This window comes from Sardina pilchardus, chromosome 7 (genome assembly GCF_963854185.1).
Source record: "Sardina pilchardus chromosome 7, fSarPil1.1, whole genome shotgun sequence".
NCBI lineage: Eukaryota > Metazoa > Chordata > Actinopteri > Clupeiformes > Clupeidae > Sardina > Sardina pilchardus.
In genome coordinates this window covers 34743955-34764457 of record NC_085000.1, presented here as the reverse complement: position 1 = coordinate 34764457, position 20503 = coordinate 34743955, and the positions used below count along the sequence as shown (strand labels likewise).

The following is a 20503-nucleotide window of genomic DNA, read 5'->3' as shown; positions in this document are numbered from 1 at the left end:
CTCTATATCATGCCCCTCCTCCTCTATATCATGCCTCTCCTCCTCCTCTATATCATGCCCCTCCTCCTCTATATCATGCCCCTCCTACCATGCCCCTCCTCCTCTATATCATGCCCCTCCTCCTCTATATCATGCCCCTTCTCCTCTATATCATGCCCCTCCTCCTCTATATCATGCCTCTCCTCCTCTATATCATGCCCCTCCTCCTCCTCTTTATCATGCTCCTCCTCCTCTATATCATGCCCCTCCTCCTATCATGTCCCTCCTCCTCTATATCATGCCCCTCCTCCTCTATATCATGCCCCTCCTTTCTATGGTTCTTGGAGTGCGCCCTCTGCATGTTCTTTCTCTCGCTCTGTTTTTACCTGTTCCTGTTGTTGCTGTAAGGTCAAAGGGCACGGTTGGCTCCTTAGAAGGTGGTCGCTACAAGGTGTACAGGAACGGGACGCTGGAGATCCGTAAGACGAGAATGGACGACCAGGGCATCTACATGTGCACCGTCAGCAACGCCATTGGCCGAGATGAGAACCAGATCCAGCTGGAGGTCAAAGGTCAGTGAAGCTCAACCACAGGTGTTAAATGGACAGGTGTTAAGTGTGGGCTAATGGAGAAGGGACAGGTGTTAAGTGTGGGCTAATGGATAATGGTCAGGTGTTAAGTGTGGGCTAATGGAGAAGGGACAGGTGTTAAGTGTGGGCTAATGGATAATGGTCAGGTGTTAAGTGTGGGCTAATGGATAATGGTCAGGTGTTAGGTGTGGGCTAATGGAGAAGGTACAGGTGTTAAGTGTGGGCTAATGGATAATGGAGAAGGGAAAGGTCTTCAGAAATGAAGTGGAATAGCTAGTGCTGGAGGGCCATAATTCCGACCCATAAAAATTAGTGAGTAATGGATGGATCCATTTCAGAGCCCACACAAGTCATCCGCAAGCCACACAACGTGATCATCCTGCGCGGGGGAGACGCCAAGTTTGAGTGTGCAATCCGGCACGACGAGACCATGCTGCCCTCCGTCAACTGGGAGAAGAACAACAAGACCCTCTTCATTGGACGGAGGTGGGTGCTGCACTTACAGTATATAGTATATAGATGTAGTTATATACTGTATGGTGTTGACATGGTATTGCCATGGTTTTATTTCAGTTAGCCTATTAGCTGGTTTGAATTGCATTGAGCTCAATGAGACACATGGTGAAGGGCATGTGATGATGTGGGGCTCTTTTAATTCCGCTCTGCTGCAGTGTGTGCTGATGCTCAGGGCTCTGCTGCAGTGTGTGCTGATGCTCAGGTCTCTGCTGCAGTCTATACTGTATGATGCTCAGGTCTCTGCTGCAGTATATACTGTATGATGCTCAGGCCTCTGCTGCAGTATATACTGTATGATGCTCAGGTCTCTGCTGCAGTATATACTGTATGATGCTCAGGGCTCTGCTGCAGTATATATGATGCTCAGGTCTCTGCTGCAGTGTGTTCTGATGCTCAGGGCTCTGCTGCAGTATATACTGTATGATGCTCAGGGCTCTGCTGCAGTATATATGATGCTCAGGGCTCTGCTGCAGTATATATGATCCTCAGGTCTCTGCTGCAGTATATATGATGCTCAGGGCTCTGCTGCAGTATATACTGTATGATGCTCAGGTCTCTGCTGCAGTATATATGATGCTCAGGGCTCTGCTGCAGTATATACTGTATGATGCTCAGGGCTCTGCTGCAGTATATACTGTATGATGCTCAGGTCTCTGCTGCAGTATATATGATGCTCAGGGCTCTGCTGCAGTATATACTGTATGATGCTCAGGTCTCTGCTGCAGTATATATGATGCTCAGGTCTCTGCTGCAGTATATACTGTATGATGCTCAGGGCTCTGCTGCAGTATATACTGTATGATGCTCAGGTCTCTGCTGCAGTATATACTGTATGATGCTCAGGGCTCTGCTGCAGTATATATGATGCTCAGGTCTCTGCTGCAGTATATACTGTATGATGCTCAGGTCTCTGCTGCAGTATATATGATGCTCAGGTCTCTGCTGCAGTATATACTGTATGATGCTCAGGTCTCTGCTGCAGTATATATGATGCTCAGGGCTCTGCTGCAGTGTGTTATGATGCTCAGGTCTCTGCTGCAGTGTGTGCTGATGCTCAGGGCTCTGCTGCAGTGTGTGCTGATGCTCAGGGCTCTGCTGCAGTATATATGATGCTCAGGTCTCTGCTGCAGTATATATGATGCTCAGGGCTCTGCTGCAGTATATATGATGCTCAGGGCTCTGCTGCAGTGTGTGCTGATGCTCAGGTCTCTGCTGCAGTGTGTGCTGATGCTCAGGGCTCTGCTGCAGTGTGTTCTGATGCTCAGGTCTCTGCTGCAGTATATACTGTGGTTCCGTATCATTGGTCCGACATCCCATAAGTCCGACATCTCATTAGTCCGAAAATGAACCATTGACCAGAGATCCCATTAGTCCGACATCCCATTGGTCCGAAAAAAAGAAGCCCATTGGTCCGACATCTCATTAGTCCGACCATACAATACATAAACAAATCCAGACTTTGGTCTATTTCCTAAAAACTCCGTCTACCACTGTTTACAGTTAGAGTGATGTGACGCTATTGTAGTTTGATTTCAATAGCAGGGACATAGGCTAGTGGATGGGTGCATGACTGTCATGCAGGTGACCCAGGCTCACATCCCGCGATGAACTTCATCTAGCATGAGATGTGTTTTATATTTTTGCAAACGAACATCGAAGCAAACGTGTTTCAGTCGTATACAAAACCACAAATTAGCCTACATTCCAACATAGCTAAACGTATAGGACAATGAACTCTTACCTTTATGTTATAGGCTACAAGTTATCCACAGTTAGTCACAGTTATTTCCATCGTGCGTTCTTCTCGATATGAGCTAGAAATAGAGCCTTGCCATATTCTTCTATCACACAGGTCTGACTAAATTCAAAGTTTCACTCCAGAAACTCGTTTTAATTTGTGCATAGTCCTGGCTTCCCAAAATGTCGCACAACACACTGCCACATTGGTTTAGGTGCCATTTCTTAAATATTACATTGTTTAATTGCATATAATAACTCTGTTCTCATGTAATATCATTGTATGTATATGTAGCCTACTTATTTCTATGTATTTTTTTTATATGCACGCGCACCCGCGCACCTTACCCGAATGCGCTATGATGGGGGGCGGTCTGAAGAGGGTAGCAAGTGCGTGTGAGATTTTGAATCTGTGGCGCCAGTAGGCCTAGCCTACTCAGTGCTGCGGCAACGAGTGTTTGTAAATGTTTTCCTTCGAGTTTGAAACTAACAACAATACCGAGGAAACGTACTTTCACATTAGTTAAACGCTGTGCGCAGTTTGGACCGTTGCGTTACCAAACAGAGGGCGCACGAAGAGAAAAAGCCGAATTCGGGGACTGCTGGTGCATTCACCAGATTTGGTGAGATCGATTGCTTTTCTGTGTTTTCATATTGCTTGGTCTAGCAGAGAGACAGCAATCGCGTTTTCCCTTTTTTCTGAGCATTATATTTTTTTGATTGCTGCGGGACGTTTTGTCGGCAGCGGCCCTTTAGTTTTCCTGGATTGGATTATTGACTCTTGTGCGCGGTCCTGGCAAAATACAGGACATCTTTCGTTTAGTTTGGACTTTTAGGTTTATTTTCGGGACTGAATGAAAGGGGGAATTGCAACGCTTGGGATTGTTTGGGACATTTAATTGTGTGTGAATATAAAGCGCCGCTGTGCACGACCTGGGTTATTGTTTGGTGTGTGTCTTCCTTTACTGTTAAACCGAAGAAAGCGACATTGTTTCATTGTTATAATCAAGAGACGCACTCAGATGTGTAGTCTACGTTGTAGCCTACTTCATTCTCAGAATTATCTGTTTATTGCCATTCATATTTAGTCATTCAAAAAAACCCTTCTGCGTTTAATTAACACAGCCGAAGGTAAACGGTTGATTGTTACAACAGGCTAGCACATTTCCACCTGTTGTTAGACACACAATGCTGCAAAAAAAGATGTCTCCTCTTTTCTGCGAATTTTGCATCTTTCAGTTTCAAGTCATCCATGCATCTCTACTGTGTATGGTCGGACTAATGGGACGTCGGACCAATGGTTCTCTTTTTTTCGGAGTAATGAGATGTCGGACTAATGGTATCTCTATTGAATGGTTCATTTTCGGACGAATGGGATGTCGGACTAATGGGATGTCGGACCAATGGTCCGGCCCCATATACTGTATGATGCTCAGGGCTCTGCTGCAGTGTGTTCTGATTCTTTGCTCTTTGGGTTCTTCTGTTCTGAACTCTAGAATGCTGAAGGAGGAGGACGCTCTGACTATCGTCAATGTTAACAAAGGAGATGAAGGAGTGTACAGCTGTGTGGTGAAAACGGAACTGGACGAGGTCATAGTGTCCGCTCGACTCAAAGTGATGGGTAAGAACATGCTGCGCACACACACACACACACACACACACACACACATTATAAAGACATAATGACCTGATTCCTCTCCAGATCGTCCAGAGCCCCCGACGGACCTGGTGTTATCAGACCCCTCAGAGCGTAGCGTGCGCCTCGCTTGGACGCCTGGAGACAGCAACCACAGCCCCATCAAAGGTAACCACAGCAACCACAGCCCCATCAAAGGTAACCACAGCAACCACAGCCCCATCAAAGGTAACCACAGCAACCACAGCCCCATCAAAGGTGAAAGTCAACAAGGTCCAACAGCAAGGTCCCACATTTCTTAAAAATACACATCTCCATTCCCACTGCACACATATGCAAAGCCAAACAGACAAGGTGTTAATCAAACAGGACCAAATGTTCACCAAATTCTCCAACTTTATACATATCTGAAAAGTGATCAGTTTCTTGGGGTGTTGACAAGATTTGTGAGCTATCCCATACATGTTCATGTTCATGTTCATGTGCTCTCCCATAGAGTACTTGGTGCAGGCCATGTTCATGCCTGACTGTGTCCCCCCATAGAGTACTTGGTGCAGGCCATGTTCATGCCTGACTGTGTCCCCCCATAGAGTACTTGGTGCAGGCCATGTTCATGCCTGACTGTGTCCCCCCATAGAGTACTTGGTGCAGGCCAAAGAGGAGTGGTGGTTCCACTCATCATGGAAGAACCTGACCGTCTACCCGGGGAACCTGAACTCGGTGGTACTGCAGCTCTCCCCGTACCTGAGCTACCGGTTCCGCATCATCGCCGTGAACGCACTCGGCCAGAGCGACCCCAGCCGCGCTACGGAGTACTACCAGACCGGAGGAGCCGGTGAGCTACAGCCTCGACCTACATCTCACGTTTATTCCTCTAGCAGACGCTAATATCCAGAGCAACCTACATCTTACATTTATTCCTCTAGCAGATGCTAATATCCAAAGCAGCTCACAAAAATGAGGAATGACATTCGATTTGGAATGCAGAGGAGATCTTAGGTAGTCATTAATACTACATCAATCAAAGTGTCCTTGATTGTACTAGTCAAAGTGTAGTGGAGGGAGAAGGAAGAAGGAGGTAGAGGAGAGGAAAGGGAAGTGCATGTTAGATGTGTTGGACTGTTAGACGCGTTAGGAGAGGAGGTGATAGGAGAGGAGGTATGAGGAGAGGAGGTGTTAGGAGAGGAGGAGGTGTTAGGAGAGGAGGTGGTGATAGGAGAGGAGGTGATAGGAGAGGAGGTATGAGGAGAGGAGGTGTTAGGAGAGGAGGTGTTAGGAGAGGAGGTGTCCTCAGAAGAGCTCGTGTTAGGAGAGGAGGTGTTAGGAGAGGAGGTATCCTCAGAGGAGCTCATGTTAGGAGAGGAGGTATTAGGAGAGGAGGTGTCAGGAGAGGAGGTGTCCTCAGAACAGCTTGTGTTAGGAGAAGAGGTGTTAGGAGAGGAGATGTTAGGAGATGAGGTATTAGGAGAGGAGGTGGTATTAGGAAATGAGGTGTTAGGAGAGGAGGAGGTGTTAGGAGAGGAGGTATTAGGAAATGAGGTGTTAGGAGAGGAGGAGGTGTTAGGAGAGGAGGTATTAGGAGAGGAGGTGTTAGGAGAGGAGGAGGTGTTAGGAGAGGAGGTGGTATTAGGAGAGGAGGTGTTAGGAGAGGAGGAGGTGTTAGGAGAGGAGGTGGTGTTAGGAGAGGAGGTGTTAGGAGAGGAGGTATTAGGAGAGGAGGTGTTAGGAGAGGAGGTGTTAGGAGAGGAGGTATTAGGAGAGGAGGTGTCCTCAGAAGAGCTTGTGTTAGGAGAGGAGGTATTAGGAGAGGAGGTGTTAGGAGAGGAGGTATTAGGAGAGGAGGAGGTATTAGGAGAGGAGGAGGTGTTAGGAGAGGAGGTATTAGGAGAGGAGGTATCCTCGGAAGAGCTTGTTGAAGACAAGGCACATCTACTCTTTGTTTTCACTCATAACTGCTCATAACAACAAGATCTTCATCTTACAAATGCAGTATCTAACGCAATGCTGCTGTGCTATATTGTGCTGCAGTGCCAGACTCCTACCCCAAAAACAGTATCTAACGCATTGCTGCTATGCTATGTTGTGCTGCAGTGCCAGACTCCTACCCCAAAAACAATATCTAACGCAATGCTGCTGTGCTGTATTGTGCTGCAGTGCCAGACTCCTATCTAACGCAATGCTGCTGTGCTGTATTGTGCTGCAGTGCCAGACTCCTACCCCAAAAACATCAAAGGTGTGGGAAGTGGACTGTGGAGAAACAACATGGAGATCACCTGGGAGGTAAAACACACATGCCGAGACGAGACGCTCCTGTTCACACAACAAGAGCATTTCATTGAGGCCTGAAGAGTAATCAGATGATGTCACTTGAGCAGTATTGAGGCCTGAAGAGTAATCAGATTATGTCACTTGAGCAGTATTGAGGCCTGAAGAGTAATCAGATTATGTCACTTGAGCAGTATTTAGGCCTGAAGAGTAATCAGATTATGTCACTTGAGCAGTATTGTCAGTATTGTGAAATAGACACGTGTGTATCTGGTGTGACAATGTCTACTTCAACAGTCAGGATCTCCACTCTAATCTACACTTCAACAGTCAGGATATCCACTCTAATTTCCACTTCAACAGTCAGGATATCCACTCTAATGTACACTTCAACAGTCAGGATATCCACTCTAATGTCCATTTCAACAGTTCCCACTCTAATGTACATTTCAACAGTCAGGATCTCCACTCTAATGTCCATTTCAACAGTTTCCACTCTAATGTCCACTTCAACAGTCAGAGTTCCCACTCCAGGGTTCCACTCTAAGTCAAATGTAAAATTACATGACTTTTCCCAGACTTTCCCTGGCAAAAAAATCCTGAAATTCCATGAGCTACTTTGTAATGGATGACCATGAGCTACTATATATAGGATGGCCATGAGCTATAATGGATGACACAATATACTGGCCAACGATTCCAGAACAGCTGCAGAGAGTTCAAGAGAGTTTTACGTTTTGGTGGGAGATGACTAAATTGTTGTTGTCAGTGTTGTGTGTCTGTGTGTGTGTGTGTGTGTGTGTGTGTGTGTGTGTGTGTGTGTGCGTGTGTGTATGTGTTGTGATGATGTCCACTATAGCAGCGTTTTCAGTGTTGTGTTTCTGGTGTGTGTGTGTGTGTGTGTGTGTGTGTGTGTGTGTGTGTGTGTGTGTGTGTGTGTGTGGTGTCCAGCCGTTGCCGGAGCGGGACTGGAACGGGCCGTACCTGCAGTACATGGTGTGGTGGAGGCGGCAGGACTCCAAGGAGGAGTGGAAGAACGTGACCACCAGGTGGTGGTGGCACACCATCTACGACACGGACACCTTCACCGCCTACGAGATCAAGGTGCAGGCCATCAACAAGTTCGGCTACGGGCCAGAGTCCCCCGTCATCATCGGATACTCTGGGGAAGACCGTGAGTACAGACACACACACACACACACACATGAAATCTTATGCTTGATTACACATACTGTAGTTTTGATCGCCGTATTGATCACCTGCATGAGAGACAGTCCTCAGAGACGTATGTAGAAGTTGATGTGTCACCTGGACAGGTCTGAGAGCAGTGTCATAGAGGCCTTAAGCAGCCCTACATACAGCAGAGTGCTGTGCTGTTCTCATCCAGAATGAGAAAACACCGGCCAGAGAAGCTACTGTGAATTGACTGACTGATTGATTAATTTATTGATACATTGGGTCATGTATGTTTCACTTTTACTAGTGCTATAAGATATATTTCATTCTATTGTTATTCTTCATTTTATTGTACTCCATTGTATTTAACTTTGTTTATATGCTATGGCCCCTACTGAAGTGTGTGTGTGTGTGTGTGTGTTGTGTGTGTGTGTGTGTGTGTGTGTGTGTTGTGGCCGGCGTGTGCAGGGCCTCTAGAAGCTCCGTCCGAGCTGAGTGTGTCGGAGGTGGACAGCACGTCTGCAACGGTCAACTGGCTGCCCGTCTCCCACAGCAGCATCATGGGAGCGCTGAAGGAGTACAAGGTAACCGCACATGTACACCTGTACAAGGTAACCGCACCTGTACACCTGTACAAGGTAGCCACACCCGTACACCTGTACAAGGTAACCGCACCTGTACACCTGTACAAGCTCACCACACCTGTACAAGGTAACCGCACCTGTACACCTGTACAAGCTCACCACACCTGTACAAAGTAACCGCACATGTACACCTGTACACCTGTACAAGGTAACCGCACATGTACACCTGTACAAGGTAACCGCACCTGTACACCTGTACAAGGTAACCGCACATGTACACTTGTACAAGGTAACCGCACCTGTACACCTGTTCAAGGTAACCGCACCTGTGCACCTGTACAAGGTAACCGCACCTGTGCACCTGTACAAGGTAACCGCACCTGTACACCTGTACAAGGTAACCGCACCTGTACACCCGGGCCCGTATTCACAAAGAATTTTAGGGCTAAAAGTAGCTCCTAACTGGCGAATTTAGGGAGGAACGCCTAAAAATAATGGGCGTGTCACTCCTAACTTTATGACTCCTAATTTTTTTCACTAAAAGTTATTCACAAAGCATTTTAAGCCTAAAAGTAGCTCCTAAGTCTAGGACAGCGTAAAAGAACTCGAGAGGACTTCTAACTCACTAAGACCTATTCACAACCCGCTTTTAGTGGCATTTCACGTCGCGATGTTTTGAAATGACTTGCTGTCATGCAAGGGAATAGATGTGCATTGCAACTAAGGATGCAAATGCAATAATGCCACCGACAACCAAAACCACCATTGCATGTAAACTAAATGTAATGTCTCATTGTGCCTAATTAAATTAAATCGCTTCTCCTCTTTGCAAATATAGGCTACGTGTTTTCATACAGATTAATTTAAAACATGTTGCAAAGATACTGCTCCAGTCCATAGTGTTTCATTAAGCCTAGGCTTGCTTTACTCTTTATTCATTAAGGCTATGCCTATTTATTCATCATCTTCCATCCTTCACAGCACGCATTCTCACCAGCTAAGACCTAACACCTGTCACTCAACTCGTCATTGTAGGGGAGGTTTGCCATCATTCCCGCGTTATAATCACCAGCCATTCAAGGTGGTCACTTTCATCAAGCTCGTGCATGAGTAATGACGTCAACCATAGCAACGAAGACTCACTTTTAGTTTAGGAGTGGGCGTTTCTCCTTACTAAAAGTAGGTCTGAAAGGCTTTGTGAATAACTTTTAAGGGAAAACTCCTAACTAAAATCTTCTAGCGCGATTTAGGAGTACTCTTAGTGGTAAGATAAAATGCTTTGTGAATACGGGCCCTGTACAAGGTAACCGCACCTGTACAAGGTAACCGCACCTGTGCACCTGTACAAGGTAACCGCACCTGTGCACCTGTACAAGGTAACCGCACCTGTACACCTGTACACCTGTACAAGCTCACCACACCTGTACACCTGTACAAGGTAACCGCACCTGCTCAAGCTCACCACACCTGCACAAGGTAACTGCACCTGTACAAGGTAACTGCACCTGTAAAAGGTATTCTTCCTGCAGGTTCTTCAACTGATGTGTGCTGTGTGTGTTGCAGGTGTACTAGTCAAGTCAAGTTTATGTGTGCACATTTCATACACAGAGGACATTCAATGTGCTTTACATAAACAAACAAAAAAACCAGTAATAGCAGATAAAAGCATAGATGGGCAAATAATAGTTATAAACAAGATTATAAAATAAAACCTGAAAAGAAAGTATAAATGAAGGTGAAATCATTTAACAACACTACTGGAGAGAGAGCAGTGAGCTGCCGTGGCTAAGTGTGTTCTAGGTTCTTTAACTGCTGTGTGCTGTATATCCTGCAGTTGTGCTACTGGGGAGAGAGTGGTCAGCTGATGTGTGCTGTGTGTTCTGCAGATGTTCTAGGTTCTCTATCTGCTGTGTGTTCTGCATGTGTTCTAGGTTCTCTATCTGCTGTGTGTTCTGCAGATGTTCTAGGTTCTCTATCTGCTGTGTGTTCTGCAGGTGTTCTAGGTTCTCTATCTGCTGTGCGTTCTGCAGGTGTTCTAGGTTCTGTATCTGCTCTGTGTTCTGCAGGTGTACTAGGTTCTGTATCTGCTCTGTGTTCTGCAGGTGTTCTAGGTTCTGTATCTGCTGTGTGTTCTGCAGGTGTTCTAGGTTCTCTATCTGCTGTGCGTTCTGCAGGTGTTCTAGGTTCTGTATCTGCTGTGTGTTCTGCAGGTGTTCTAGGTTCTCTATCTGCTGTGTGTTCTGCAGGTGTTCTAGGTTCTGTATCTGCTGTGTGTTCTGCAGGTGTACTACTGGCGAGAGAGCAGTCAGCTGCCGTGGCTAAGTGTCAGTAGGCGGAGCAAGTCCAAAGGTTTCGCGGCGTCAGGCCCGCGGCTGTCTGGCCAGGTGACGGGGTTAACCCCTTACAGCAACTACAGGATGTACATCGTGGTGGCCAACAGCCGCTACGAGGGCCCCCAGAGCAGCACCATCGAGTTCCAGACACTAGAGGGCGGTATGGCACCTTAACGTCAGGCAGTCGTCATGTGGTTACAACTATTTCTTCATGAAGTTTCTTATTAGTTCTTAGTGTACATATTCTGTCAGCGTATAATGAATAAAATAATAATCATTTAATGACTCCTAACCAGAATGATTATACTGTAGTTTTGAAATGTTCATTAGTTTTTATTTTTATTTAGTCTTTCAGTTTGATTTCAGATTTAAGTTTAGTTTTAGTTAGTTTTACAAGAACAAAAGTTGTTTTAGTTTATTTTGGCAGAATTATCTAGTTTAAGTTAGTTTTTTGTTTTGTTTTAGTCTTAGTCTTTATTTAAATTTTCATCTCAGTAAACTGATTTGAAACTCAACTAGTTTTAGACTTAGTATTCATTAACTATAATAACCGGTCTGCTTCTAAACAGTCTGTTAACTATTCGGTTATTAAGTGATGATGTAATAATGGGATAATAAATAGTTTTCCGGGTCCAACGGCTTTCAAACTCACATGTTATTCTCCATAGACAGTAAAATAAACTAATATTTTCCGCTATTCTGACTAGCCTTTAAAAAAAATGTCATCTTATACGGACTTGTTGCCTCAACCTAATCAAATCTATATTTTTCGCGGAAGCCTGGACGTTACCCATTCATATATCATCTGGCTGCATAGCTACAGTGATTACTTTGTTAAAGTTTAGCAATTTTGTTTTAAAACGGCTAAAACGAAGGTGGTGATGACAAAGTTTACAAGTAGCAAAACCCGTCTGGCTGCGCTAATAAACGTCTTTTCACAAAATAGCTGCTGGGTCCGTGACGTCGGACTTAACAACCGAATAATAACTGGTCAGCTCCTAAGCGGTCTGCTCCTAACTAATCTGTCCCCTCTGACCTCTACAGTGCCCTCTGCTCCGCGCTCCTTCAAGATCCAGCACCGGCATCTGGACACCATCTACGTGGAGTGGGAACGGCCGGCGGAACCCAACGGCATTCTAACGGGATACGTGCTGAGATACCAGCTGTGTGAGTGTTCTAACAGCTATGTGACTGTTCTAACAGCTGTGTCAGTGTTCTATTGTGGATACGCACTGAGATACCAGCTGTGTGAGTGTTCTTACAGCTGTGTGTGGATACGCACCGAAATACCAGCTGTGTGAGTGTTCTAACAGCTATGTGACTGTTCTAACAGTTGTGTGAGTGTTCTATTGTGGATACGCACTTAGATACCAGCTGTGTGAGTGTTCTAACAGCTGTGTGAGTGTTCCATTGTGGATACGCACTGAGATGCCAGCTGTGTTGGTGGACTAAAGTGGACATGAAAGTCCTCTGCCATTTCACTGACTAAACATTTTATCGTCAAGATCATATCCAATATCTTTCTACTATGCTATCTATTGCCATGTCATCTTAGGAAAAGTGTATTTGCTAGCAGCTAGAGAGACTGCTGATTGCTGTTGATGTGTGTTAAAATAATGTCTTTAGACGTATTCTGAGTCCTTGTCCTAACTGAGCTATGCATTGTGCTCAAAGTGCTGAGTGCTGTTGATGTGCGTTAAAATAATGTCTTTAGACGTATTCTGAGTCCTTGTCCTAACTGAACTATGCATTGTGCTCAAAGTGCTGAGTGCTGTTGATGTGTGTTAAAATAATGTCTCTAGACGTATTCTGAGTCCTTGTCCTAACTGAGCTATGCGTTGTGCTCCAAGTGAATGCAAGTAGAGGGGAGAAGATCCGTGAGGAGCAGTTGCCTCCAAACAGGACCTACTTCTCTGTCCAGCGCTATGACCGCTACACACGCTACAAGTTCTCCGTAGCGGCCCAAACGCAGGGCGGCACCGGAGAGTTCTACACCGAGGAGTCGCCACACTTCACTGAAGGTCAGAGGTCATCTTGAGGAACACATCACACGTTATGGGATAGTGGGAGAGAGGGAAAGCTGTGACTGAGGATCATGTCCTAATCTGCGTGTGTGTGTGTGTGTGTGTGTGTGTGTGTGTGTGTGTGTATGGCTGTGTGTGTGTGTGCGTGTGTGTATGGCTGTGTGTGTGTGTGTATGGCTGTGTGTGTGTGTATGGCTGTGTGTGTGTGTGTGTGTGTGTGTGTGTGTGTGTATGGCTGTGTGTGTGTGTGTTGTACAGCGTACTCCACGGACCAGGTGGACTTGGCCACACAGGGCTGGTTCATCGGGTTGATGTGTGCTGTTGCCCTGCTGGTGATCATCATGCTCGTCGTCTTCTTCATCAAGAGGAGCAGAGGGGGCAAATACCCAGGTGAGCACCACACTGCAGATATATAGGGGGCAAATACCCAGGTGAGCACCACACTGCAGATATACAGGGGGCAAATACAGATATATAGGGGGCAAATACCCAGGTGAGCACCACACTGCAGATATATAGGGGGCAAATACCCTGGTGAGCACCACACTGCAGATATATAGGGGGCAAATACCCAGGTGAGCACCACACTGCAGATATATAGGGGGCAAATACCCAGGTGAGCACAGCACTGCAGTTATATAGGGGGCAAATACCCAGGTGAGCACAGCACTGCAGATATATAGGGGGCAAATACCCAGGTGAGCACAGCACTGCAGATATATAGGGGGCAAATACCCAGGTGAGCACCACACTGCAGATATATAGGGGGCAAATACCCTGGTGAGCACCACACTGCAGATATATAGGGGGCAAATACCCAGGTGAGCACAGCACTGCAGATATATAGGGGGCAAATACCCTGGTGAGCACAGCACTGCAGATATATAGGGGGCAAATACCCAGGTGAGCACCACACCGCAGATATATAGGGGGCAAATACCCAGGTGAGCACAGCACTGCAGATATATAGGGGGCAAATACCCAGGTGAGCACAGCACTGCAGATATATAGGGGGCAAATACCCAGGTGAGCACCACACTGCAGATATATAGGGGGCAAATACCCAGGTGAGCACAGCACTGCAGATATATAGGGGGCAAATACCCAGGTGAGCACCACACTGCAGCGCTCTCACAAGAGACAGCACAAGACTGATCAACAGGCTCTATAGACGCCTCTTTAGCGACGCTATTGTCCAGCACAAGACTGATCAACAGGCTCTATAGACGCTTACTAGCGACGCTATTGTCCAGCACAAGACTGATCAACAGGCTCTATAGACGCCTCTTTAGCGACGCGCTATTGTCCAGCACAAGACTGATCAACAGGCTCTATAGACGCTTCTTTAGCGACGCTATTGTCCAGCACAAGACTGATCAACAGGCTCTATAGACGCCGCTTTAGCGACGCGCTATTGTCCAGCACAAGACTGATCAACAGGCTCTATAGACGCCTCTTTAGCGACGCTATTGTCCAGCACAAGACTGATCAACAGGCTCTATAGACGCTTACTAGCGACGCGCTATTGTCCAGCACAAGACTGATCAACAGGCTCTATAGACGCCTCTTTAGCGACGCTATTGTCCAGCACAAGACTGATCAACAGGCTCTATAGACGCCTCTTTAGCGACGCGCTATTGTCCAGCACAAGACTGATCAACAGGCTCTATAGACGCCTCTTTAGCGACGCGCTATTGTCCAGCACAAGACTGATCAACAGGCTCTATAGACGCCTCTTTAGCGACGCGCTATTGTCCAGCACAAGACTGATCAACAGGCTCTATAGACGCCTCTTTAGCGACGCTATTGTCCAGCACAAGACTGATCAACAGGCTCTATAGACGCTTACTAGCGACGCGCTATTGTCCAGCACAAGACTGATCAACAGGCTCTATAGACGCCTCTTTAGCGACGCGCTATTGTCCAGCACAAGACTGATCAACAGGCTCTATAGACGCCTCTTTAGCGACGCTATTGTCCAGCACAAGACTGATCAACAGGCTCTATAGACGCTTACTAGCGACGCGCTATTGTCCAGCACAAGACTGATCAACAGGCTCTATAGACGCCTCTTTAGCGACGCTATTGTCCAGCACAAGACTGATCAACAGGCTCTATAGACGCCTCTTTAGCGACGCTATTGTCCAGCACAAGACTGATCAACAGGCTCTATAGACGCCTCTTTAGCGACGCGCTATTGTCCAGCACAAGACTGATCAACAGGCTCTATAGACGCTTACTAGCGACGCTATTGTCCAGCACACCGATTTACATGCAATATACGCACTGATGATATGGTGTGAACTCATAATATGCTCATTATGTAAGCATTTATTGAATAAGCGGTTACTGTCTTTTTTTATCTTGCAAGTGAGGGATAAAAAGGACTTTTGCTTGGAGCCCCTCGATGATAAAGACCAGGAAGGAACATTTGACTATCGGTGAGTACCGTCCCACAGGACGAGGCCTTAGCACTGCTGATATGCTCTAAACGGGCCTTTGATTGTGGGACACCATGAAAGACCAAAGGTTACATTTTATCAAACATTTTTTGCTAGTCTGCAAATCGGTGTTTTTTCGTGTTGTAGCTGACTGTTTAGCTATTTTACCTGCAGTTTAAATGATGGAGTTCTTTGGTATTTAGACTGCTTCAGTTATCACTCATGTGATTTTATTTGATGTTTGCTAAACAAAGATTAGGTGGACCATGGGACAAGTCATCACCTACATCCCACCCCAGATCATTTTTATAAACTCTGGTTCACCTTCTATGTTCCACTTTTCTGAATAAACGTTGTTTTACATTTTCTTTTCTTTTCTCGTGGTGCCACTGCAGGTCTCTGGAGAGGTATGAGAAGCGCTGTGTGCACTGACTGTTACCATAGAGACGTGTGGCCTGACTAACTCACAACATCATGTTCTAACACTGAGTTAGCTTTGGGTTGTTTATTTGTTTACATTCTAACATTGGGGCAATTGCTCTGTCTCTAGTTTGGAGTTTAACACGGTTGTAAACTGGAGTTGGAGTTTAAATTGCCCCACAGAGTTTGCTTTGGGTTGTTTATTTATTTATAATCTAACACTGAGTTTGCTTTGGGTTGTTTGTTTGTTCTTTAGCAGTTATACAATAGGCTACTGATTCTTGAGATTATTACTGCAGTGTTCCGAGGCTGCTGTGTGATTCTGTTTATTCACGATCATTCTGCTGCGGTTCCATAACTGTGTTTGATGAACACTAAAGCTGTTTCCACTTTTCACACGTTCCAGGATAACTCGTGTTCCTACCCTTCCCTACACCAGAAGGTACGTAGTCTAGACTGCCATACCATAACAAAACTCCATCACTATGGTTACTGTCTACTGCCATACCATAACAAAACTCCCATCACTATTCCTATGGTTACCGTCTACTGCCAAACCATCAAAAAATTCCATCACTATTCCTATGGTTACGTCTACTCCAATACCATAACAAAAGTCCATCACTATTCCTATGGTTATGTCTACTCCCATACCATAACAAAAGTCCCATCACTATTCCTGTGGTGACAGTTTTCTTCTCATGTTTAGAGAAAGGTTTGCTAAATTCAGCTACAAAATAATAGATACACCATCATCATCATCATCATCATCATCATCAACTATTATTTATTCAGGGGAAATTACCTGAGCATCAACCAGTCGAACTAAAACAAGGTGCTGGACAGAGTGCAGTGTATCTTAATATGTTCTGCCACTTCAACAGAGGCCACTGGTTAACCACCCTACTGTATATCTAGAACAACAGACTACATAGGCCACTGGTTAACCACCCTATATCTAGAACAAACGACTGCATACACAACACTTCAATAGAGGCCACTGGTTAACCACCCTACTGTATATCTAGACCAACAGACTACATTGGCCATTGTTTAACCACCCTATATCTAGAACAACACAGGCCACTGGTTAACAACCCTATATCTAGAACAACAGAGACCACTGGTTAACCACCCTATATCTAGAACAACAGACTATAACTAACAACTGTTAGAATGTGAATGGCCGTGTGGTGTAATCCAAATTAGAATGTGAACGGCCGTGTGGCGTAATCCAGATTAGAATGTGAACGAATGTGAACAGCCATGTGGTGTAATCCAGATTAGAATGTGAACGGCCGTGTGGCGTAATCCAGATTAGAATGTGAACGAATGTGAACAGCCGTGTGGTGTAATCCAGATTAGAATGTGAACGGCCGTGTGGCGTAATCCAGATTAGAATGTGAACGAATGTGAACAGCCGTGTGGTGTAATTCAGATTAGCATGTGAACGGCCGTGTGGCGTAATCCAGATTAGAATGTGAACGAATGTGAACAGCCGTGTGGTGTAATTCAGATTAGCATGTGAACGGCCGTGTGGCGTAATCCAGATTAGAATGTGAACGGCTGTGTGGCGTAATCCGGATCTCTATCCCCAGGGAGGAGGACATCAGGCAGAGGAGAGCGGACTCGGTGGACGACATCATCAGGAGGACGGAGAGCGATGACAGCCTGGTGGATTACGGCAACGGAGGCGAGATCGAGTTCAACGAAGACGGCTCGTTCATCGGCCAGTACACCGACGTCAGCAAGCGCGAGAAGTCAGATAGAGACGAAGACGGCTCGTTCATCAGCCAGTACACCGGCATCAGCAAGCACGAGAGGTCAGGTCGAGAGTACCACGACAGCTCCGAGGCCACGTCACCAGCCAACACCATTTACACACTGGCCTAGTGTAGTCCTCTCATGGGTACCTGAGGGCCACTGGGACTAAACAACAGGTGCCCACACACTGGCGTGTGCCCAAGAGGTCTTCTCACCTCTGGTCAGCCACTGAGAGCAAATCGATTCTGCTTGCATTTGTCAAGGGGATCATAGGGAAATGGTGACTGGACTTACAGTGCTACTTTTGCAGTTTGGGAAATAAAACAAGGTCGTTTTACAGGAGAAGGCTGCTCCCTTCATGCAGATAATTTACCAACATGATCCTTTATCTTTTCAAACTAAAGGGCATAAAGCGGTTATGTAACTGCCCGGGGAGGTGGTATGTTTTATCATGTTGATAAAGAGTAGGAGAGTGAGGAGACGATGGGGAGTGCTATGGTGGCGGGGCTGCATGTGTGCTGGTATGGCTCAGTAAAAGCTAGAGAGAGTGAGGACAATGTTGGCTAATTGGGTATTTTACAGTAAAAGCTAGAGAGAGTGAGGACAATGTTGGCTAATTGGGTATTTTACAGTAAAAGCTAGAGAGAGTGAGGACAATGTTGGCTAATTGGGTATTTTACAGTATGTGCTCAGTAAAAGCTGGAGAGAGTGAGGACAATGTTGGCTAATTGGGTATTTTACAGTATGTGCCGTGTTGCGCACAAGCAAAAGCTAGTCAGATATTTATTCTCGTTTTTCTTTTTTAGCCCATGACCTTTTTAACCGTCTCTTTGCTTTTCCCAGCCCGCTAATTACTGGTTTGGTCAAACTGCCCTCATTCTTCAGGTATAAGAACACAGAGTATTTTAATGGTTATGAAACTTTAGTACACTCGATCCCGGCACATTGCTCAGTTTGTAATGAGCTGTACCAATATCAGTTCAAATTCATAAGGCCCTGAGCTAACTGACTCAAGTACAAGATGAAATTGGCTGGTTGCCACTTGTCCATCGGTGAAATTAGAGTCCATTGCGTGTTTAAGATGTCATTGTGTTCAGCCATTATATTCCCAACCCATCACAGGGCATTCTGGGTAGGATCTCTCTGTGTTCTAATGCACTATTGTTTATGTTGTACAGTATAGTTCTGCTCACAGAGGAAGAATGTCCCATCATCTCACAGGTGAAAGAGACAGATCCATTCCAGTGTGATTCATATTCTGTGCATTAACCTCTAAAGTAATACGCACCCACCACCTCCTCTTATTGATGGCCATACCTCATCAACGGCACCTGGTTCATCTCCCCCACTCTGTGGCCCATATCACTTTCCTGTTCTCTTTGTGGCTACAACAACTTCCTGGGAATCTCTGATGTTTAAATGGATTCCACTGCTAGCCGGTGATTTCTGTTGTGCAGTAAGAATAGGAGGAACTAAGAGGAAATAACAGCTTAATAAAGCGCTTCATGTTTCTGATGTGTTTGCGTGTGTGGCCCCGATGCACTGTTGACTTTAACTCTAAACCCTGCCTTGCCTGCTGGAGATTTCCTCGTGCGCTCTAGCAAGCTTTTGGACATTACATTTGGATATTTGTATTTTTGTGATTTTCTATGTGCACTTTAGAACAATTTTACTCTGACCATTTGGAAACTAATTTGCTAAATAATATATGTGCCAATAAACCAAACGTTAATCCTAAATTGATCTGAGTTTTTGTAGTGCTGTAGGTATCTACCTGATGCTATAGGAGATGGGTGATGGATGTCAATAATGCACATGAAGATGGACATGAACCTGCATCATGGGTGGCTTCATTACAAGGTCATATGACAGACTGGTGTTGCGTATTTAGAAACCTTGCGGTTCTTTACCAGATGTGGTCTGGAAGGATGTCTATGGTCTCAGCGTTGCGTCATGTGTTCTTACACAGAAAGACAGAGATGTGAGATGTGCTCTTGCACAGAAGGACAGAGATGTGCTCCCCATACAGACTCCCTACGTGTGCTCGTCCAGCTCCACATCACACATCACACAGTGCACCCAGCTCCACATCTCACATCACAGCACACAGTGCACCCAGCTCCACATCACACAGCACACAGTGCACCCAGCTCCACATCACACAGCACACAGTGCACCCAGCTCCACATCACACAGCACACAGCACACAGTGCACCCAGCTCCACATCTCACAGCACACAGCACACAGTGCACCCAGCTCCACATCTCACATCACACATCACACATCACACATCACACAGTGCACCCAGCTCCACATCTCACATCACACATCACACAGTGGGCTGGTGCACTACAGCTAATGCTAATGCTAGTCCAACCAAGTGTTGTTAATCTTGTAATGAGATCAACTCACCTATTGGATACTGTATTTAGTATGAAGAGACTCACCTATTGGATACTGTATTTAGTATGAAGAGACTCCCCGAGAGCTCTCTAGGAATATCATTTTGACAAGATCTTAAAGTAAGTCAAAATCTTAAGTTCAGTTAAATGATTTTATGACAAAGCACTAGATAAGTCTCTTTCTGCTGACAACAGCACTGACTAGATTCTTTGATCTTGATATAAGATTAATAACACGTGGTTGGATTTGAATGGAAAAGCAGTTGTTGTAGTGTTTGTAGTGTGTAATGGCTTGATGTGGCCTCAGAGTGGCTGAGCCTCTGTCCCGTTGCCCTGGGTAGGGGGCATCTCTCTTTCTCTCTGTTCCGTTGCCCCGGGCAGGGGGCATCTCTCTTTCTCTCTGGGGCATCTCTCTTTCTCTCTGTCCCGTTGCCCCGTGATTTCACAGTGAAAATAAATAAAGTGTGTGTGAGAGAGAAACACAAGATCATGACTGTGAAAGTCGTTCTGTCTGCATTGAAGTGAGATGCTGTTGGAAGATCCCACACATCAAAACAACACTTGCTCTCATCATGTGTGTGTGTGTGTGTGTGTGTGTGTGTGTGTGTGTGTGTGTGATCCCACATGAAAACAAC

The 20503-nt window shown here is 45.8% G+C and overlaps 1 protein-coding gene across 2 annotated transcripts in view; it reads left to right on the top strand.

Moving 5' to 3' along the window:
* The window catches only part of LOC134088055 (neurofascin-like), a 36610-nt gene extending 18068 nt beyond the window's left edge, over positions 1-18542 (top strand). The window contains exons 13-28 of one of the 2 annotated variants that reach the window (XM_062541956.1): positions 388-551; positions 908-1055; positions 4319-4443; positions 4525-4626; positions 5096-5293; positions 6662-6738; positions 7675-7897; positions 8368-8483; positions 10766-10976; positions 11861-11983; positions 12667-12837; positions 13099-13230; positions 15212-15281; positions 15677-15688; positions 16108-16143; positions 17300-18542. In XM_062541956.1, coding sequence (XP_062397940.1) covers positions 388-551; positions 908-1055; positions 4319-4443; positions 4525-4626; positions 5096-5293; positions 6662-6738; positions 7675-7897; positions 8368-8483; positions 10766-10976; positions 11861-11983; positions 12667-12837; positions 13099-13230; positions 15212-15281; positions 15677-15688; positions 16108-16143; positions 17300-17594 — 2203 coding nt within the window. In that variant the 3' untranslated portion in view covers positions 17595-18542. Of the gene's footprint in view, positions 1-387; positions 552-907; positions 1056-4318; positions 4444-4524; positions 4627-5095; positions 5294-6661; positions 6739-7674; positions 7898-8367; positions 8484-10765; positions 10977-11860; positions 11984-12666; positions 12838-13098; positions 13231-15211; positions 15315-15676; positions 15689-16107; positions 16144-17299 lie in introns of those variants that run through there. The other variant, XM_062541955.1, reaches the window with a different exon arrangement.
* The last annotated feature ends 1961 nt before the right edge of the window (positions 18543-20503 follow it).